Source organism: Oryza brachyantha, chromosome 8, assembly GCF_000231095.2.
Source record: "Oryza brachyantha chromosome 8, ObraRS2, whole genome shotgun sequence".
NCBI lineage: Eukaryota > Viridiplantae > Streptophyta > Magnoliopsida > Poales > Poaceae > Oryza > Oryza brachyantha.
In genome coordinates, this window is record NC_023170.2 from 13,829,818 (window position 1) to 13,850,690 (window position 20,873).

A 20,873-nucleotide genomic window follows, 5' to 3' on the forward strand; every position below is an offset into this window, starting at 1 on the left:
CAATGATGTTAGATAAATAATTTAAGAAAAAATATTTGAATCTTAGGTGGCAGAAATATTTTCCATACTTGATTTATGGGCTAGTATAGTGTGCATTGCTTAAGCCTAAATAATATGTGTGCACTGTTTTCAGCACTCATTTTCTAACTTAAAATCTTTGTAGGTGCCACTACACTGGAAGCGAGCTCATATTCTTTAATGTTAATGAGTTTCTCTAGATTTGTTCCCTCTCACGCGGTTCGTTCGATTTCCTTCTTAAGATGACGTCTCCCTCTATTTTTTTCTCCCTAACGAAATTATTCTATCATGCCTTACCTCTCTCATCTCTATCGCCTCTCGTCAATGGTTGGATCTATCGTCATCTTCCTGGTATGTCCTAGGCCGCGTTAGTTTGGAGGGCCTGTAAGGTAACTTATCTCGGCATGGAAAATATAGTAAATAGATTAATACATAATTAATTAATTATTAAAATATAAAATAGATTAATTAATATCATTTTTAAACAATTTTTCTACAAAAACTATTGTAAAAAATATACCGTTAAGCAGTTCGGGAAACGTGCGCGAAGAAAACGAGACATATAAGTTAACTTATCGGGGGAGCCGAACACGGCCCTAGTCATCTTTCCTTAGAGCAAGTTCAATAGTATATAACCAACTACTAACTCCAATTCATCTATAGTCATTCTAATAGTCAACTCATACAATAGTTACTTACAAAACATCAACATATGATCACATATGTCATGCACATATTTTATTTTAGAGCCCATGTGCAGCTGGCTATAAATTAGTAGCCCACCTCTCTTTTCTCTCCTTTCTTATCTCTTCAAAATATACTTATAGCTGGCTTATAGCCTGTTATTGTACTTGCTCTAACTTGCACTAGGGCCGCTTTCGGCGTAGAGTCGTTAGTTAACTCATGCGCTCGCACAGAAAACAAAGTAATAGATAAATACATGATTAATTAATTATTAATTATTAAAAAAAATATATAATAGATTAATATGATTTTTTAAAACAACTTAGATATAGTAGTTCTTCTCACTGTCTTGCTTTCATAGATATGCTTCACTGTGGGTTTGTGGAATGCGGTGGATTGGTGCCAGCAATGTGCGCCTCGAGGCAAGACTTGCCACACATAGACCAGAAGAAGGAAAACCACTTGTTGAAGGTGGAGTTCTTCGTCTCCAAAACGATATGCACTTGAGCATTCACAGTGGCCATGGCATAAGATCGAGGCGGTGAAGATCACTGTGACGATTGTGAGAGCCTCGGGTAGATTACTTCCACTAGAGATGGGTCTGGTGGCGATGATGATGGTCAATGGCATTGCTAAGAAAGTAGACAACTCAGTCAACATGATGCTAGGGAGAAGCGTGGTGTAACACGATCGCTAGGGAGGCGTGCACATGATGTTGTGAAACTGTCAACACGACGAGGAGTTGTGGTTAGGGTTGGAAAATTAAAAACAAGAAGGCACAACCAGATGATCAATTAGTTCAGACACTCCAATATCAGGTAGAGAATTGGAAAAACCACGCACCCAAAAGCGAAGAAGATAGGGTATTAATGATATGTATAAATAATATATAGCGTCTTTTACGTATTTTATCGGACATCTCTAATAAAAGTAACATATACAGGATAACAAAAGTTATATATATGACATTTTGTAATACTGCTCTTCACCAATTATAAGGCTAAGAAACATATATGACGGCGCCACCACCACACTACCCTTACCAAATATGCACTAAGGAATAAATATGGGATAATCACGCCGACAATATTTAACCATCCTAATTTTCCTAACCAAAGTTGATCATTGGATAAATACTTTGCCCATCACAAGTATTCTTTTTCACAATATAAACAGATAACAACCGTAATCTTAATTTGTATGTTATTGCGAAGACAAAACAGGGAAAAAATCGTTTTGGTAGTGTAAGAGCAACTCTAAGAGAATGACCATCTCATTTGCTATAGTTAATTTTGGCAATTTTACATAAAAATTATGCTCCAAGAGAATGACCATATGACTTGCTATACCATTTGAATAGCTAAACTTGAATCCTCAATGGCTAAATCTAGCAACTCATTCCCCTACTAACACAATTGTTATCCGTGGATCCTATGTGGATGGAACTCACTCTTTTCTTACCAGGATTTAAAAAATAAAGAATAGATAGTCTCTTAAAGATACTATATGAATTCAAGTTAACAAACCTAAAATGAATAGGGTCACTTCTTAGATATGCTCTGAAAAGCAAACGCTTCGCCTCTTCGCCGTCTCTCTCCCCAAAGTCCGGTCGTCGCCGAGTCCAAACAAAAAACAAACAAGAAAGAAGCTGAGCAACGCCTCGCTCGCCTGTCCCGCGCGCGCTCGGGCGCAAGCACAGTGCGGCGCCAGCTCGCCTTCCCCCCGTGCGCCATCGCGCCAACCCACGCGCGGGCGCGCCCACACGTGCGGCTCCCCGGATTCGCGCCGCCGCGGTACAAAGCGCCAGCTCGCGGGTGGGCCGGGACGACGAGGAGTCAACCCGCGGCCAGCCACAACAATGGACGGATCGGCGGAGCTGGAGGAGGCCGAGCGGGTGGTCATGCGCTGGGACTCCACCCCCGCGGCGGCGGACGAGCCGATGCTGTTCGACGGCGCCTCCGGCGACCGCGCGGAGGCCGAGCGCTTCCTCCGCGCCGTGGACGACCTGCGGCGGCTCGCGCCGCCGTCGCCCGCGGCCGTCGGGAGCCCCCGGCGGCTGTCGTCCGGGTCGTCGGCGGGGGGCGCGTCCAGCGCCCTGCAGGTCGCGATGGCGCGGCTCGAGGATGAGTTCCGCCACGTGCTGTCGTCCCGCGCGCTCGACCTCGAGATCGAGGCGCTCGCCGACCTCGGCGGCTCGCTCTCCATCTCCACTGACCGGTCGAACTCGGCCTCGTCCGTCGACCTCCAGGCCGTGGACGAGGACGATTCCGTGTCCTCGTCCGTTGGCCGGCGGAGCAGCTACCGCTCGCTCCCGAGCATCCGCGAGATTGACCTCCTCCCCGACGACGCCGTCGCCGACCTCCGCGCCATCGCGTCCCGCATGGCTGCGGCCGGATACGGCCGCGAGTGCGCTCAGGTGTACGCCTCCGTCCGCAAGCCGGCAGTCGATGCCTCCCTCCGCCGCCTCGGCGTTGAGCGGCTCAGCATCGGCGACGTCCAGCGCCTCGAGTGGAAAGCCCTTGAGGCCAAGATCCGCCGCTGGATCCGCGCGGCCCGCGCGGCCGTTCGCGGCGTCTTCGCCAGCGAGCGCCGCCTCTGCTTCCTCATCTTCCACGACCTCCCCATCTCGAACATCACCGTCACTGCCGCCGCCACCGCCGCCGCCCCCGCAACGCACGACACCCCTTTCGCCGAGGCCGTCAAGGGCGCCGCGCTGCAGCTGTTCGGCTTCGCCGAGGCCATCAGCATCGGCCGCCGCTCGCCCGAGAAGCTCTTCAAGATCGTCGACCTCCACGACGCGCTGTCCGACCTCCTCCCGGACGTCTCCGACATCTTCGCCGCGTCCAAGGTCGCCGAGTCGATATACGTGCAGGCCGCCGAGATCCGGTCGCGGCTCGCGGACGCCGTGCGCGGGATACTCTCGGAGTTCGAGAACGCCGTGCTCCGTGACCCGACCAAGGCGGCGGTGCCCGGCGGCACCGTCCACCCACTCACTCGGTACGTGATGAACTACAGCAGCCTCATTTCCGATTACAAGGTGACGCTCTCGGAGCTGATCGTGTCCCGGCCATCGGCCAGCGCGCGTCTCACCGCCGAGGGCAATGAGCTCGCGCCGTCATTGGCCGAGCTCGAGCTCCCCGAGCCTGAGAACCAGTCGCCACTTGCCGCTCATATTATCTGGATCATCGCTGTCCTTGAACACAACCTCGAGAGCAAGGCTTCACTCTACAAGGACACGGCTCTCTCACATTTGTTCTTGATGAACAATGTGTATTATATTGTGCACAAGGTGAAGGATTCACCGGATCTATGGAACTTGATTGGTGATGATTACCTGAAGCGGCTTACGGGCAAATTCACAATGTCAGCCACGAATTACCAGCGCAGCGCATGGTTGAAGATCTTAAACTGTTTGCGAGATGAGGGGCTCCATGTAAGTGGTGGATTTTCATCAGGGATATCCAAGTCAGCGCTGCGGGAGCGGTTTAGGTCCTTCAATGCTGCGTTCGAGGAGGCACATAGAGTGCAGTCAGGATGGTGTGTGCCGGACACACAGCTGAGGGAGGAGCTTAGGATCTCAATATCAGAGAAACTGGTGCCAGCATACCGGTCATTCCTTGGCAGGTTTCGACACCATATTGAGAATGGGAAGCATCCAGAGTTGTACATCAAGTACGCAGCAGAGGACCTTGAGATTGCGGTGAATGATTTCTTCGAGGGGGTTCCTCCTTCCCCTCATATCAGAAGGAGATCACATGGCTGAAATTGTTGTACATCAAGCACTCAACTGGAGTGCCATTGCTATGCATTCTTTGATTCTTCAGAGGAAACCAATGCCAGCATTTGCTGCCCTGGTTTTACTCTTTTGGTACTTAATTAAGGGTATAGGTGCCTATGATTTTCAATCGAATATAACATCTGAAATCATTTTGGGTTCTCGTTGAAGCTGTCAATCCCCTCCGTTCTTCCTCTGTAAGACAACTCATTCGCTTATTACACAATTATTATTATATAATTTTTGCAAGTTGCATGTTCATATAGAGGTACTGTAATTTTGGTTAGCTGGGAGACTTGGTATTTAATTTCATACATTGCATGACCTTTTGTTAAAATTATCTGGAGGGACGATTTGTGGATTAGAAGTAAAAAGGTTTGCATTACTCTCTTGAACCACATAATTTTGTAATGTGACACTACTATCTATTGGATATTCACATAACACTCTTTGAGGTGTTAAAACTGATAGGAAGTTACTAATCTAGCATCATAGATGCCTCCATCTGATTTTACTTCAATATTTTTTATGAAATTACTATTTAGATAAATGCATGCTATTCTGTTTTGGCCTAGGAGTGACTCAAGTATCTGATCAATTGTTCATTGTAGACTTGTACATACCACTAACACATGCAATTGTTTTTGTAAGCATGTGCTCCTATTTACTAGTTAAATTACTGACAATCCTTTTATGACACAATGAACCGCTGACAGATGGTAAAAGGGGAAGCATATCGGAGGATAACTTGATTTTGTTTCTTTTTTCTTAATAGGGGATGAACAGAAAAGGTATGCTTAGTGTAGAGGGAAAAATAAGATGCTAAAACTGAAAGAGAAGGAAAACGGTTGAGAAAAAAAACAAGAATATATTGCCATGTGTAACGGGTTACCACTTTTTTTCACTGCTCTAGGGGCGAAATGTCCACCTGAATATACTTCAAATATGCTTACACAGGGCAAGCTTTGTCTGCATACCACTGTTTTAGTTTCCTCTTGTTGAAAGTATAAGCACATAATGATTTAATCTATCACGTAAATAAATCATGACATTGTAAAGCAAAAGCATGGCAACACGTAGATCAACCAACATGTACAGATCTAATCTAAACATGTATGTGAAATAGTTACACACGAATAGATTAAATAGATGCAGAACTAGAATTGACCGAAGGTTGTTTGGAAGAGAATTGGAAGCAGCACAAACGACTCGCGGCGTAGGATGTTGACGCCACCCGGCCCGTGCCTGTGCCTGAGCCAGGCGAGGCGAGCGAGCGTGCGCGTGTTGCCCTATTTCCTTCTTGCTCAAGAGCCTAGAGAGCACTCTTCTATTTAAGTAGGTCTCACTCTTATAGAACTAGCAAGGTGGTACTAAATGTTCTCATGCATGCTTTCACGAGGTGGGCTTTTGTGATTTTCCTAGGAATTATTCTACACATGGGCCTTAGCCCAATTAATAATTCCAACAGCCTACCCCGCGGGTGGAGCCTATAAGTCATACTCCATGGTCTATTCATAAGCTCCCTAGAAGATTCATCCAAAATCTCCATAGACTACGACTACTAGTCAAGCTCATATAAGTGTGTTCTTTCAAGATTTCTCTACATGATAGTATCTTCGCTAATTAAAGCCAATAGAACACATTAATGCATTGTCAACCTGTCTTGTAGCAAGAGAGTATATGCATCTTCACTTAGAGAGGGTTTATTAATTAAGAATACTCTCCTCCAGTTAACTAATGGCTTGTTCTTCCTAGGTCCTAATTCACGGGATCTCCGATCACATAGGTTGGGTTGCTACCATAGATAACTAATATGGGTCTCATACTTATCTCCTTCGATGCAGTGTCTATCACATTTCATGATAGCCCCTTAGTAAAGGGATCTGCCAGGTTTCTAGCTGTTTGGATGTAATCCAACGTTATAACTCCGGAGTTTCTCAATTTCCTGACAGACTTCAATCGTCTCTTCACATGCCTAGACGATTTCATATTATCCTTAGAACTGTTCACCTTAACAATCACAGTTTGATTATCACGGTTCATTAGGATAGCAGGCACATGTTTTTCAACAATTGGTAGATCCATTAGTAGATCTCTCAACCATTCTGCCTCAACAGTAGCAGTATCTAGTACCGTAAGCTCTGCTTTCATGGTTGACCTCGTCAAGATGGTCTGTTTGCAAGACCTTCATGAAACAGCACCACCACCTAGTGTGAAGACATATCCACTAGTGACTTTGATCTCATCAGCATCTGAGATCCAATTTGAATCACTATATCCCTCTAGCACCGCGGGATAACCAGAATAGCAAAGTCCCAAGTCCATAGTACCTTTTAGATAGTGCATAACTCACTCGAGCGCTTGCCAATGATCATCTCCCGGATTAGAGGTAAACCGGCTCAACTTGCTCACAGCAAAAGAGATGTCAGGCCTAGTTGCACTAGCTAGGTACATGAGTGAGCCACTGATTTGAGAATACTCAAGTTGATTCCTAGTTTGTTTCTTGTTCTTGCGAAGCAACATACTAGGGTCATAAGACGTTGGAGAAGGTTTGCTATCAATGTAGCCAAAGCGATTCAAGATCTTCTCCACACAATGAGACTGCGACAGTGTAATCCCATCGACGCTCTTAATTAGCTTAATGTTTAGAATAACATCAGCTACTCCCAAATCCTTCATGTTAAAGTTTTGAGACAAAAATGATTTAACCTCTTTAATCACCTCAATGTTTGTCCCAAAGATCAGTATGTCATCAACATATAGACATAAAATAACTCCATCGCCCCCACCATGGTGATAGTATACATACTTATCTGCCTCATTGACTGCGAAGCCGGCAGATGTTAGTGTTATATCAAATTTCTCATGCCACTGCTTAGGAGCTTGTTTCAAACCATATAAAGATTTTAGCAACTTGCACACTTTGCCTTCTTGACCTTTTACTACAAATCCATCAGGCTGCTTCATGTAAATTTCCTCATCCAACTCTCCATTGAGGAAAGCTGTCTTAATGTTAATTTGATGAACGAGAAGACCATGTGAGGCAGCCAGAGATAGTAGTACTCGAATTGTGGTCAATCGTGCAACAGGTGAGTAAGTGTCAAAGAAATCTTCGCCTTCTTTCTGAGTATAGCCCTTAGCCACAAGCCGATCCTTATATTTTTCAATCGTACCATGAAGCCTAAGCTTCTTCTTGAATACCCACTTGCATCCTACGGGTTTGCATCCATAGGGTCGCTCTGTCACCTCCCAAGTCCCGTTAGCGATAATAGAGTCCATTTCACTACGGACAACCTCCTTCTAGTAGTCTGCATCTGGGGATGCATAAGCTTCTGAAATTGACTTGGGAGTATCATCCACGAGATACACAGTTAAGTCATCTCCAAAGGACTTAGCCGTCCTTTGTCTCTTGCTCCTCCTAGGATCTTCACTGGCATCCTACTCAATAATAATTTCATGTGTAGGTTTCGAATGTTCAGTTGGAGTGACTGAACTCGGCACCATATCAGAAGATTGGCTAGAAGTGTTATGTCCATCTTTCATTGGGAAAATGTTCTCAAAGAAAGTGACATCTCGAGACTCCATAATTGTACCAACATGCATGTCCGGTACCTCAGATTTAATTATTAAAAACCTATAAGCAATGCTATGATAAGCATATCCCAGAAAGACACAGTCCACAGTCTTGGGTCCCAACTTATGTTTCCTAGGAATTGGTACATTGACTTTTGCCAAGCACCCCGACGTACGCAAGTAAGAAAGTGATGGTTTTCTCCTAATCCATACCTCATATGGTGTTTTGTCCTTATTTCTTTAGGATTCTGTTACGTACATGATTCAAGGTCAACAATGCCTCCCCCCACCATGCCTGAGGTAGCCCCGCGGTATCTAACATGGCATTCACCAAGTCAGTGAGCATGTGGTTCTTCCTTTCGGCAACCCCATTGGATTTGGGAGAATAGGGAGGCGTCCTTCATGTATTATGCCATGTTCCTCACAGAATAAGTCAAATTCGTTTGAGAAAAACTCTCCACCACGATCTAACCTAAGTCTTTTTATCTTTCTGTCAAGTTTCTGTCAAGTTGGTTCTCAACTTCTGCCTTATAGATTTTGAAATAGTCTGGAGCCTCATTTTTCGTTTTTAGCAAATACACATAGCAAAATCTAGTAGCATCGTCAATCAATGTCATGAAGTATCATTTTTCACCCTTAGTCAACACCCCATTCATCTCGCACAGATCAGAATGAAGGAGTTCAAATGGCGCCAAGTTTCTCTCCTCGGCAGCCTTGTGGGGCTTACGAGGTTGCTTTGATTGCACACAACTATGGCACTTAGAACCTTTGACAATGGAAAATTTAGGAATCAGACTCATACTGGAAAGCCGAGACATCAAACCAAAACCAATATGACATAAACGTGAGTGCCAAACATTAGCCTCATCATCTACATTGCCACAAATATGGTTCACAGATTTATTGCAAAAATCAGAAAGGGAAAAGCGGAACAAGCCTCCACACTCATAGCCTTTACCAATAAAATATCCATGTTTAGACACGACTACTTTATTAGACTCAAATACTAACTTAAATCTGTCTCTACATAGACGGGAATCACTAACGAGATTCTTGTCGATAGTAGGGACATGCTGTACGTTCTTCAGCTGCACGATCTTTTCCGAAATAAACTTCAGATCCACCGTGCCAACACCATGAACAGAAGTATGCGACCCATTCCCCATTAGGACGGAGGAATCTTGGATGGCCTGATAAGAGGTAAACAATGAGATATCAGCACAAACATGTACATTGGCTCCTGTATCAACCCACCAATTAGTAGATTGACTGACTGAAAGAACAGTAGGAAAATTACCATACCCTGTCCCATCTTCAGTCTTGCCAATGGTCACATTGACAGAGTTAGAAGTCTGTCCAGCAGGTGTCTTCATGCCCTTGCGTCGTGGGCACTTCCTAGCCAGATGGCCAGGCATGCCACACACGAAGCAAGTCCTCTCTTCTTTGTTGTCATTGTTACCCTTCTTCTTGAAGTTAGTGTTCTGCTTGGCTTTGAATTTCCCGTTGTTCTTGTAAGAGGGCTTGTGCACCACATTAGCACTTGACTATCCCCCATCGCCTTTAGACGCAGCATCCTTAGCCCGAGCCTTCTCTTCAACATCAAGAGACGAAATCAAACCCTCAACGGAATATTCCTGACTCTTGTGTTTTAGTGCAGTGCCGAAATTTCTCCAGGTAGGAGGAAGCTTCGCAATAATGCACGCGGCCACAAACTTGTCGGGTAAGGCGCACTTTAGGAGTTCGAGTTCCTTAGCGATGGTTTGTATATCATGAGCCTGTTCGACCACAGAACGGTTTTCAACCATCGTAATATTATGAAATTGCTCCACGATATATAACTCATTGCTAGCATCAGTGGCACCGAATTTGGTATTCAACGCATCCCACAACTTCTTAGCGTCAGTCATATGCATATATGACTCTACAAGACGATGACCAAGAAGCTAAGAATGCCTCCTACAAACATAGTAGTGGTTTCCTCGAATTCTTTCTGCTGTTCAGCAGTCAGAACCCCTTTAGGTTTACCAGTATTAACCCAGAAGCACTTCATAGCCGTCAGCCACAGAGTGACCCTGATCTATCATCTCTTAAAGTGCACACCGGTGAATTTATCCAGCCTCAGTGCATCAGCAAAACCAGCCATCGAAAAATCAGAGTGCCTATAATAAGGTTTTTGGATTGTTGAAAGTATAAGCACATAATGATTTAATCTATCGCGTAAATAAATCATGACATTGTAAAGCGAAAGCATGGCAACACGTAGATCAACCAACATGTACAGATCTAATCTAAACATGTATGTGAAATAGCTATACACGAATAGATTAAATAGATGCATAACTAGATTAAACATAATTGACCTATACCGAAGGTTGTTTTGAAGAGAATTGGAAGCAGCACGAACGACTCGCGGCGTAGGATGTTGACGACGACGAGCCGTGACCGATCGACGGGGAAGACGAGTCGTCGTTGACGAACAGCAAGCAGTCGCGCAGAGCGCTTCCCAAAAACCTTATTCGCCTCTCCTGGTGCAGGACTTCACGAGGACGATGGTTCCGGAGACCTGCTTTCCCGATCGCTGGTGCACGCCGACGAAGGGGACGGAGTAGACGACAGTGACGGCGCAGCACAGAGGAGAGGCAAACCCTAGATTGTTTTCACGTACGTTGCAACGAGGTAGCGGTCCGGTATTTATAGGACGTGCGATCAGCACGCCAACCACGTCGTAACCGAACCGGATAGGCCGCGCATAACCTATCCGGACTCTACACTATCTCGCGCAAGAAAGAATCCGATATGATAAGTTTCCAAAACTGATCACCGGAATTTCCGTTTCACGCAGCAAAACAAAACTGCAAAAGGAAGCCGCATCTGCACAAGGAGCCAATTTTGGCGAACCATTCACGCGCATGTCGTGCGCGCGCGCCACCCGGCCCGTGCCAGGCGAGGCAAGCGAGTGCGCGCGTGTGTTGCTCTATTTCCTTCTTGCTCAAGAGCCTAGAGAGTGATCTCCTATTTAAGGAGGTCTCACTCTCATAGAACTAGCAAGGTGGTACTAAATGTTTTCATACATGCTTTCATAAGACAATCGTGCTACTACATTGCTATGGGCCCTTTTTCATGTTATTGTCACTTATTTATTTGTTCACTGATGATATAATTGAAAAAAGGTCTGTCCACTGTCCATGCATATTGTTGCACGACATTGTTCTTGTGGCATCTATGACACAAACTATATTGCATACTTTAGAATTAAAATGGTAACAGACAAATTGATCCTCTTTTTTTATCTACAAAGCATTCTTTGTCGGTTGCCATGCATTTGATTTGAAGAGCACTCCTGTTGTAAACTGAAAGGTGCAGCATTGCAACTTGCAAGCTTCATGTAATCTTATGAATGAACTGCCAGAAACTCGTTGCCTACTGTAGGCAACCAAACAAACTCATATCTGTATGGTACTGTTTCATTAGTTGTCAAGCTGTCAGATTTGCTGTAAGATCATTGATCATTGGGGGTGTCCTCAAATTCTTTGCTAAAATCATTTTTATGCTGAAGAGACAATAGTTTGCTATGGTGTTTGTACTGTTGTAACAGTGTGATACAACATAGGTTTATACTTTTGGCACTAGTAGACTTGTTGGTTCTTCGTTCTGTTATTTCTTCCTACGTACTAGAGAGCAGTTGCTGTTTTAACTTTCAGTGTTCATGAGGTACTCTAGTATCATAGTATGGTGATATCCTCTTCGTGGATTGGATCATCTTTCTTCTCGTTACTGTCGCATGAACATTGGTTTGTCAGAATAAACTCACCAGGCATCTCAAAATGGCATAAGCACCCAATAATTTGCGGGACTCTGAGCACCATGATTAAGCTATACTAGAGCTGAGCAAGCATGTGTTGTTCGCTGCCTTGCTGGTTGCCATACTCTGCACATGACGGTATCGTGCACAAACTAATTACAATACTTAAAAGCAACGGGATTTTGAGGCATCCGGAGAGTTTTGCGCTGGCGTGGCCACCAGCGCCGCCCTCGTCCTTTTCTAGCGATTTTGCAAAAAAACCCTTATAATAGTTGGTAATTTCTTATAAGTCACTAGTTATTTGTTATTAGTCCCTGTGAATACATTCTTATATTCTAGGTATTTACTTAAAGATTCTTTATAAAATAGAAAATTCTATGGGAAGGAGAGAAAAATCCGATAATAGGACCGCGAGTCTTGAAAACATAAATGAGAGAGGCCTTTTGGAAAATGATATACTCAAGGAATCCTAGCCATCTCACGGCCTCCCCCTGCCCTCCTCCCCGACGCCGCCTCTTGCTCGCCCCGCCTCCGCTCGTGCCGGCGCCGCCCCCGCCCCCAGTGGGTCAGCCGGCTGCCGTTTCGGCCGGCCCCCGACTCGCCGCCCCCGCCGCGCCGGCCACCCAACGCGACGTCCTCCCTCCACTATCCCACGCCGTCGCCGCCTCGTCGCTTGCTCTGGTGGGTCGCGTCCTCCTCGCAGTGCCGCCGCTGCCCCCGCTCTCCTCGCTGTTGTCGGTACGACCACTCTCTCTCTTCTCGCACTCAAATGAGTTGCATCGACGCAACTCCGCTTTGCCACCATGGGGCTAGATCTGGTAGAGGGGAGGCCGTGCTGGGCAGATCTGGTGGCCACAACCTCCCTGTTGGCGGATCCGGACGCCTAGAGGCGAGGGTGACAACTAACGCATGAGGCTCGTGGGCGGTGCTGGTGGCAGGAGGCACCTCGGTGGTGGCTGCCTCGACCTGACGAGCAAGGCATCGGCATAGATTTTCTTGCTATCAATGCTACTTTAGCTTGAAGCCCAACTAGCGACCAATGAAGCAAACTACTAATCTAGGTAAATATTCGTAACAATTTTGCTATGGATTTCATCTTCTCCTGATCTAGAAATTTTGTTTTTTCAGAGAAGTTAGAAGGACGACAAATGAGGTGTTGACAGTGGGGGGAGATGTTGAGGTGCTTGGCCATCAATAGGTAGTTTTTTTTTTGTCCCTTAGCAAATCAAGGGAAGTCATATCTTCTATTTTGTTCCATGGCCAGATTGGCAACCATCTTAGGTGTGAGAGGTCATCAATTTGATGTCTGGTGTCCTAGGAAAAGTGAGCTGCCTGTTAATCTGGACTTCAAATTATATCTGAAACAATTATCTCTGCAGGGTTATAGTTCATAGTTCCTAAATGTATATTTTTTTGTGCACCGAGAAGTTTATTTTGGTTTTGTTCTAAAATAAAACTTGAAAGTACTAATTAACAGGAACCTGGTCATACCTTGGAGAGGAAAACCAATCATAGACAGACTTAGTTCATCTTGATTAGTTATTTAGACTAAATTGTTGCACAAGAATAGGAAACACCAAAAGTGCAGAACTATTTTTCTTTTCGTTGTTTGATTAGAGATTTATTTTTCTTTTACATTATAGATTTGTTGCCTCTGGTCTCAGGCTTCTGAATGGATTGGAAAATATGAGGCCACCTAAATGTATATCTTTTTGTGCACCGAGAAGTTTATTTTGGCTTTGTTCTAAAATAAAACTTGGAAGTACTAATTAACAGGAACCCGGTCATACCTTGAAGAGGAAACCCAGTCACAGACATACTTACTTCATCTTGATTAGTTGTTTGGACTAAATTGCCGCACAAGAATAGAAAACACCAGAAGTGCATAATTATTTTTCTTTTCGTTGTTTGATGAGAGCTTTATTTTTCTTTTACATTACAGGTTTGTTGCCTCTGGTCTCAGGCTTTCGAATGGATTGTAACATACGAGGTCACTAGATTACCCTAATATGTTTGATGCCTGAGGAGCTCTGTTAGGTCTCTTGATTTTTTTCCTCTGCCCCCCAGTCTTTCCTTGCTCTTTTGCTCTGCAAATATGTTTGTGTTCTATTAAAAGATATATCTTTCGGTGTTTCAGTGTTGGTGGATACAATCATCCAATGATATATGGATATGCTGCTGACTTGTAGTGCTATGTATGATCTCGCATTATTTGAGTTGACATGGATAGTAGATGTGGGGTAATCATCTAATGTGTTAGGCGATTGCATGGTTGTAAAGGGCTATATTTTTTTTTGGTTTGTTTTTAACAACCAAATCTCTTATAGAATATTTAGGAATAAACACCATTTTTCATCTTTGTGTTGAGCAGCATACCATATAAGTATATTCCAGACTACCTCTTTGAGTATGTTACGTGACTATAGTTTACTACCTTGGATTGTAAGACTAAAGAGTTGGCTTTTGATCATTATTAATGAATATGCAACTGTTTTTATAAAATAAATTTAGAAAATAAGGTTTTATTAGTTTTGTAACAAATTTAAATTTTATGGTTTAACCAGTTGTAATAGGTCAGGTCCCAAACTCTTATTCTATTTTAGGTTCCCTAATCTACCATACATCAATAAGGTACATCTTAAAATGGATATCACTATTGCTTTGTGAATAATATGAGAAACTAGAAGAAAATGCAATGAATTTGTACAAGATGAAGGACCAACTTTCTTGCACGCATCAGTTAGAGTGAATAGGACAATAGGTTTGCATCCTTTTTGTTTCTACCTATCTATTACTATTACTGATTTGTTCTTGAGATTTAGTTTTTGATTCATCTTTAGCTATTGAGATTCATAAAGGTCGGTTGATACATAAAATCTTTATAACCGGAAAATGTCCTATTTTGTTGGCCTAATTGCAGATAGGTTGGTAGGGCGCATAAAGCGCGCCGTCCACTCTAGTAATCTTCAATTCCCTCGTGAATAAAGGAATGCATGAGTGGCTTTTGCGATGCATAAGCATAATACACCTAAAGCTTGACCATTCATCTTATTTAATAAATTATATTATTATTATTATTTACTTAGTTAATTATTTAATTGGTTTATAATTAAATGTTTAAGCCTGATTTGTATTTTCACATATTTATAAAAATGTATATAAGATGAATGATTAAATGTTTGTTTGAAAGTCAACGTCATGGGTACCTCAAGCTTGTTCCAAAAATTGTGTTGCGAGTTCTCCGACAATCTTCTGCAAGCAGCAAGCGTGTGTAAAAAATATCAACAGAAAAATGATTAGCTCCAAACGTAAACCACTTCTCTGCTTCATATTATAAACCAGTTTAGGTTTGTTCTTGCTTCCTAGGACAAACATCTTTAATTCTGATCAATTTATCGAAACATATAATAAAATTTTCAACACAAAATAAATACACCGTAAAAATGTATTAATGGTGGATTTAATAAAACTAATTTGGTATAGTAAATGTTAGCACACTTTTCTATAAATTTAACCAGCTTCAAGATGTTTGACTTATTATAAATCTAGAGTAAGTAATATGAAATGGATGAAGTAGTAGTAAAATACTTTTTAATTTCAAATTTAACTACGCCATGTTTTATGTTACATAACTAAGAAATAAAAAGGAAGTTATTGCTTGTAAAAAAATGTTCGATCAAAATCAAACCAAGATGTATAGTAATACATCCATCCTAAAATATAAATATTTTTAAATTTTCAAATAGAAATTAAGATTAGGAAGAAAATAGCATGTTACCCTTTAATAAACAAGGGATGAATGAGAATGTAATGGTTTATGATAATAAAATAAGAAAAATTTTAAATAGTAAGTAATTAGGGGGCAAGCAGTATATAAATAATAGTATAAACACTTTATATTTAAATATAATATTTAAACTTTACAAATATTTATCAAATCCTATAAAATATTTACGTTTGGAAAGTGAGGGAGTATTTACCGAATGAGAGAGCATCTCGAAGCTGTCAGCTGTGCCACCGGTCCACTTCTTGACTTCCGCCCATTTGTACTTCGCGGGCCCATTCTGCGTTGACCGGCCCAACAACCATTATGAGACGCCCACGTGACCGCCGGACAATCCAAAAAAGACACCGCCATCCAAGCTACTACCTCCGTCCTTAGATTATTTTTCGGTTTTTTATACAATATTTTGACACTTCCTTTTATTTAAAAATTTATTGCCATTAATATTTTTTTTCTTATAGATAATAAAATATAAATAATACTTTATATGTGACTAGTTTTTTTAATTTTTTATAAACTTTTAAATAAGACAAATTGTCAAACGTAGGTCCCGTTTGGCACAGCTCTAGCTCCTAACTCCAACTTACGAAGCGGGAGTTGTACCAAACGGTACAAATTCTATCTTTTTTTGGAGCAGAGCTGGCGGAGCTGCTCCTTAAAAAATGAACCATAGGGGTGGAGTTGGGTTTTTGCTGCTCCACAACTCCACTCCACACCAAAAAACCCACTGCTCTTTGTTATTTTATTATAATTACTCGAATCTGTCACTCAGGTAGAATTATATATTATTACTAAACATTTATATTATATGTTAATTGTCATATATGATTTTGTAACCATCGTATAGTTGTGTTGTTCAAATTTAAAAAATAATCAGTATTTAATTAATACGAAAAAGAAATATAATTAAATTATGGCTTAATCATGACTTCATATAATTCGCAAGGTTATTATTATCAATATACTCTATATTATCTCTTTTAGAAATTCTATAACAGATCAAGTTAGCCAAACAGTTTTGATCTATTTCTTAGCTCTTACAAAAACAACTCTCCCTGTTTGAAGTTAGAATCTGATATTCAAAGCTCTACCAGACCAGTAATTCAACTGGCCAAGCAATTACGGGGCGGAGGTTCCTTCCAACTTCCAAGCAATTCAATTGGCCAAATCATTCCACGCACACCCAAATCCAAACCCAAACCCAAATCGCCAAGCACCCCCAGGAACCTCGCGGCGGCGACCGACGCGGCGACCGGTGGGGGGTAGTAGGGAGCGGCGAGCGGGCCGGATCGGCCGTCTTGGGGGGAGCGATGGGCTCGGGCGAGATGACGGCGACGGAGGTGGCGGCGCTGCTGGATCTGAAGCCGCACCCGGAGGGCGGCTACTACGCCGAGACCTTCCGCGACGGCTCCGTCTCCGTCACCACCGCGCAGCTCCCGCCGCAGTGTACGTCCGTCTGGCTTCTTCCTCCTCGCGAGGGGTTTTAGGAGGAGAGAGTCCTCCGCGCTTGATTGATTCCGCGTCTACTTCTTTTTCGCTAACTCGTCGGATATAGCGCGCGATCGGGGAGGGTTGAATCGAGAGGCTTTTGTTTGTGTCCTCGACTTATCGTGTTTAGGCCATAGATTGTGGTGTGGTCTATGAGTGCCGTCTGACTTTGTTCTTCGCGTGTTCTAGTCCCAAATTCCATGCACGACGCACTACCCAATTATACTTATGGCAGCGGCGTGACTCTGTTAGTACAATTGAACCCGGATTGTCTTGAACTATCCCCAATTTCAGATGGGGTTTGAGGTTATGCTTGCAGGGTTGCAGTCTTGCATACCTTTTGATTTTGAACTAATGATAAGTAGTGCTGGTATATGCTATTAGCTTAGTGTTCCTGTAATCATGTATTCATGATGCATGCATCTGAGATTTCGAAACCTGTAATGTTTGTCAAGGTATTGTTGATGGGCTTTGGACAAATCTGAACAATATAGTAATTAACGTTGAAGTTTTGATTACAAGCTTAATAGGAGCTGTGATAATGTTGGTAGTAGCTACCTCTTGAAAACTGTAGCATACTAAATTATGCTTTATCTGCTGATCGTAGAATCAGTAATTGAAATGTAAGAAAACATGCATGTATAAAGATATTTGTATCAATCAAAATAGAATGTTTTGTGAAATGTAAAACACCGTTACTATTAGACTGGATAGAGGTTGGAACCACCACTTATACTGTTGCTCAAATGGCTAATAGGAACTGATCAGATGCTGGGAGTAAACAATTTGCATCAGTAATTTGAAAGAACATGTATGCATACAACTATGTTCAACAACGACCTTCGAATTGGGAATATTGTTCCTGCTGCTTTGGTATTCTATTTTTGATCGGGGTAATCTCACATTTCAGATGAGGCCTGCTTGTAGGAAAGAAACTAGATTATGCTTTCCTCGTTGAGAAATGGTCTTCATTCAAAACCCTTGCTCTCCCTCCTTCTCTTGTATGCGTGTTGGCATGTATTAATACTGGCAGGCGATTATCAAAATTCAGTAATTTGTGATATCGTTGTTTGACCTTTCAATAACTCAACATTAGCTAAGGGTGGGAGGGGGTGGATTTGACATGGAGAGAATGAGCACTAGCACATCTTACCACTCCTAGATGTACTGGCAGTTTTGACGTCCATTTTTATTTACTACTAGCTAAATACCCGTGGTTTGCTACGGATAAAAATGAACAATTCATGTGCTAGCATTGTTTGGAACAAGTCAAGGGCTTACTTGGAATGTAGGATAGGAAAAACATAGGATAGGAAAATTATAGGAATAGAAAAGGAATTTATGTGGAAAACATGGGAATGGAAAACACAGGAAACTGGAAGTAAGAATCATTCAGATGGACATGGGAACAGACATAGGCGATGTTCAGAGGAAATGAAAAAAGAGCTTGGAATTTTCCTTTGAAACCAATCGTGAGGGGAACTTTGATTTTCCCATAGGCAGTTAGTGCAATCCGAATGGCGGGAAAAGAAAAAATTCCTGTCAACAGTATTCCTTTAAAAATACAATGAAATCCTGTAATCTGAATAGGCCCAATTGTGAGATAATTCAAACAATTTCATCCTTATAGATGTCTTTGCATGGTAAAATTTTATTCTAGAGCTGAAATAATGTATGAATAATATGTAGAAGGATCTTTCTTTTTAACATTATAGGACATGGAGTAATTGGTAAATAAAAAACATAGGAGGTGGGGTGGCAGATTCACCACCACCATTGCCTTCTTTTAAAGGAGTGTAGATTTACTACTGTGTGGTTCAAAACAGACATGTCAATATGGTATCAAGCGGATAAATAATGTTGCATTTTCTTTTGTTTTGTGATGACCTGCAGACAAGGTCGATCGTGCTATCAGCACTGCTATCTACTTCCTGCTTCCATCAGGGAGTGTTTCTCGCCTTCATCGCATTCCCTGTGCTGAAACATGGCACTTCTACAAGGGAGAGCCTCTCACGGTTAGGATATTTCTTTCCCCTTGTTCACCCATTTGCTTGCTTACCCATGACAAAAGTTCAGCATCATATGAATGATAGCCTCTAATGAAGGTTGCCCTCTTCGTTTTGCAGGTCTTTGAGCTACATGATGATGGGCACATTGACCTCACTGTCATTGGTCCGCACCTGGAAGCTGGTCAGCATCCCCAGTACACTGTGCCACCAAATGTGTGGTTTGGTTCTTTCCCTACTCTGGATGTTGAGTCCTTCGCATCTGATGGCAGTGTTCTAGTCAAGTCTCGAAAGAGGGATCCTGAGCTTCATTACTCTCTAGTTGGTTGCACTTGTGCCCCTGGCTTCCAGTATGAGGACTTTGAAATGGCCAATTTTGATGATGTGAAGACAATAGCTCCCAAGGCAGAACCGTTCCTCAAGTACCTTATTCCTTCCACTGAGTAAAGCACGATCGGCGCTGCATGTTTCATGTTTGGCAGATTGCCTGACTGTATTGGGTGCCATTTATAGTGTGATTCCTTGGGATCTGTATTTTTGTCTTTGTACTCCTAAGCACACGCATGTGCTAGTGATAGTTTGTAACATTCTCTGTACCATAACAGAATAAATACTTTGAGGCAATGTTGAGATGGAATTTCCTTGTGCCAAGCCTTCCAGAGTTGGAAATGAGTATAGTGATGAAATATATATGCTCTGAATGACCAAATGAATCATTGCTAATAAACTAAATTGAAGTCCCTCAGAAATTTGGCTGAAACTTCAATCTTATGTCGATTTTTACACTCAGTTTTTGAGCAAACAGAAAGCCAATGTAACAACTTTTTCCCCCCTCTACAGCAGGATGTGTTAAAATCTCATGTGCCATAGACAAAAACATCCTCTTCGGATGGACCTGAAACTAGAGCGGTGGATGATTGCAAACCAATGTCTTGTAGTTTTTTTTTTTTTCTGTTTATGTTTATAAGAAAAAAAGTTAAACCTTAAATACAAAGTAGATTTTTAGAGTTTTTTAGTTTAACGTTGGCTTTAAGATCGATAAAAATATGTATTTACAAATTATTAAAAAAAAACAATCCCTCTCCTCATGTTGTGCGATCTCTGCGGCTCGAAGCGTTTTAAAGAGTTGTACGTCTCTCCCTCTGCGTGTGTGTTTTGTGCAGTACATATTGTACGTTTAGGAGTGTACTAGCCAGTACTGGTACTATCTGCCTCGGTCATTTCACGTCGTGAGCTATCTGCACTGTACTTCTGCTTCCTAACCCGGCGGATTAGCGTACTGTACTTCGCGTTTTGGCACGCACGCTGGTGCGTCGCTCTTAGCTAGGAGTGGCACCTTGACCTTCTTCCATCCGGTTGCGTCGTTGGTGGATCGTCGTAGGCCTCGTTCGAAACCGATCAACAGCTACACTTTTCCTCCTTTTCCGCGCGCGCGTTTTACAAGCGGTTAAACGGTGTATTATTTGGAAAAAAGTTTTATATAAAAGTTGTTTAAAAAAATAGATTAATCTATTTTTCAAGCTTATAAAAGTTAATACTCAATTAATCATGTGTTAATAGCTTTTTTCGTTTTACGTGCGCTGATTAGCATGTTAGTCAACTTCGAACGCTGCCGTAATTTGCATGGACCTACACGAAAACGAATGGGAAAAATCCATGTGCTGCGGGTGATTTTTGAAATGAAAGAAGCAAGTGATGATGCATCTATACACATGCCAGCTTACGCTTCCTGCTTTAGTTAAT

The 20,873-nt window shown here is 42.5% G+C and overlaps 2 protein-coding genes and 1 long non-coding RNA gene across 4 annotated transcripts; all 3 read left to right on the top strand.

Moving 5' to 3' along the window:
• The first annotated feature begins 2,560 nt into the window (after positions 1 to 2,560).
• On the top strand, positions 2,561 to 5,421 carry LOC102714487 (exocyst complex component EXO70B1-like). Its single transcript, XM_040526902.1, has 2 exons — positions 2,561 to 4,674; positions 5,253 to 5,421. Exon 1 carries the CDS (start codon positions 2,561 to 2,563, stop codon positions 4,463 to 4,465), a length of 1,905 nt encoding a protein of 634 aa, XP_040382836.1. The 3' UTR covers positions 4,466 to 4,674; positions 5,253 to 5,421.
• A 7,178-nt stretch (positions 5,422 to 12,599) lies between these two features.
• LOC102703471 lies at positions 12,600 to 14,268 on the top strand. 2 transcript variants are annotated; one of them, XR_005812344.1, is made up of 3 exons: positions 12,600 to 12,913; positions 12,964 to 13,050; positions 13,795 to 14,268. It is a non-coding gene; the product is annotated as an uncharacterized LOC102703471 (long non-coding RNA). The 2 variants fall into 2 exon arrangements; XR_005812343.1 differs by having other exon boundaries at positions 12,981 to 13,050; positions 13,795 to 14,267.
• Positions 14,269 to 16,713: 2,445 nt separating this feature from the next.
• LOC102703511 lies at positions 16,714 to 19,836 on the top strand. The gene is made up of 3 exons (XM_006659408.3): positions 16,714 to 17,082; positions 19,018 to 19,139; positions 19,251 to 19,836. Exons 1-3 carry the CDS (start codon positions 16,947 to 16,949, stop codon positions 19,575 to 19,577), a joined length of 585 nt encoding a protein of 194 aa, XP_006659471.1. The 5' UTR covers positions 16,714 to 16,946; the 3' UTR covers positions 19,578 to 19,836.
• The last annotated feature ends 1,037 nt before the right edge of the window (positions 19,837 to 20,873 follow it).

Excerpts from the sequence above, each read along its gene's own strand:
- LOC102714487 (XM_040526902.1), top strand. The coding sequence starts at position 2,561 with ATGGACGGATCGGCGGAGCTGGAGGAGGCCGAGCGGGTGGTCATGCGC.
- LOC102703511 (XM_006659408.3), top strand. The coding sequence starts at position 16,947 with ATGGGCTCGGGCGAGATGACGGCGACGGAGGTGGCGGCGCTGCTGGAT. Across the intron at positions 17,083-19,017 it reads CGCGCAGCTCCCGCCGCAGT|ACAAGGTCGATCGTGCTATC; the intron begins GTACGTCCGTCT and ends GATGACCTGCAG. Across the intron at positions 19,140-19,250 it reads ACAAGGGAGAGCCTCTCACG|GTCTTTGAGCTACATGATGA; the intron begins GTTAGGATATTT and ends TTCGTTTTGCAG.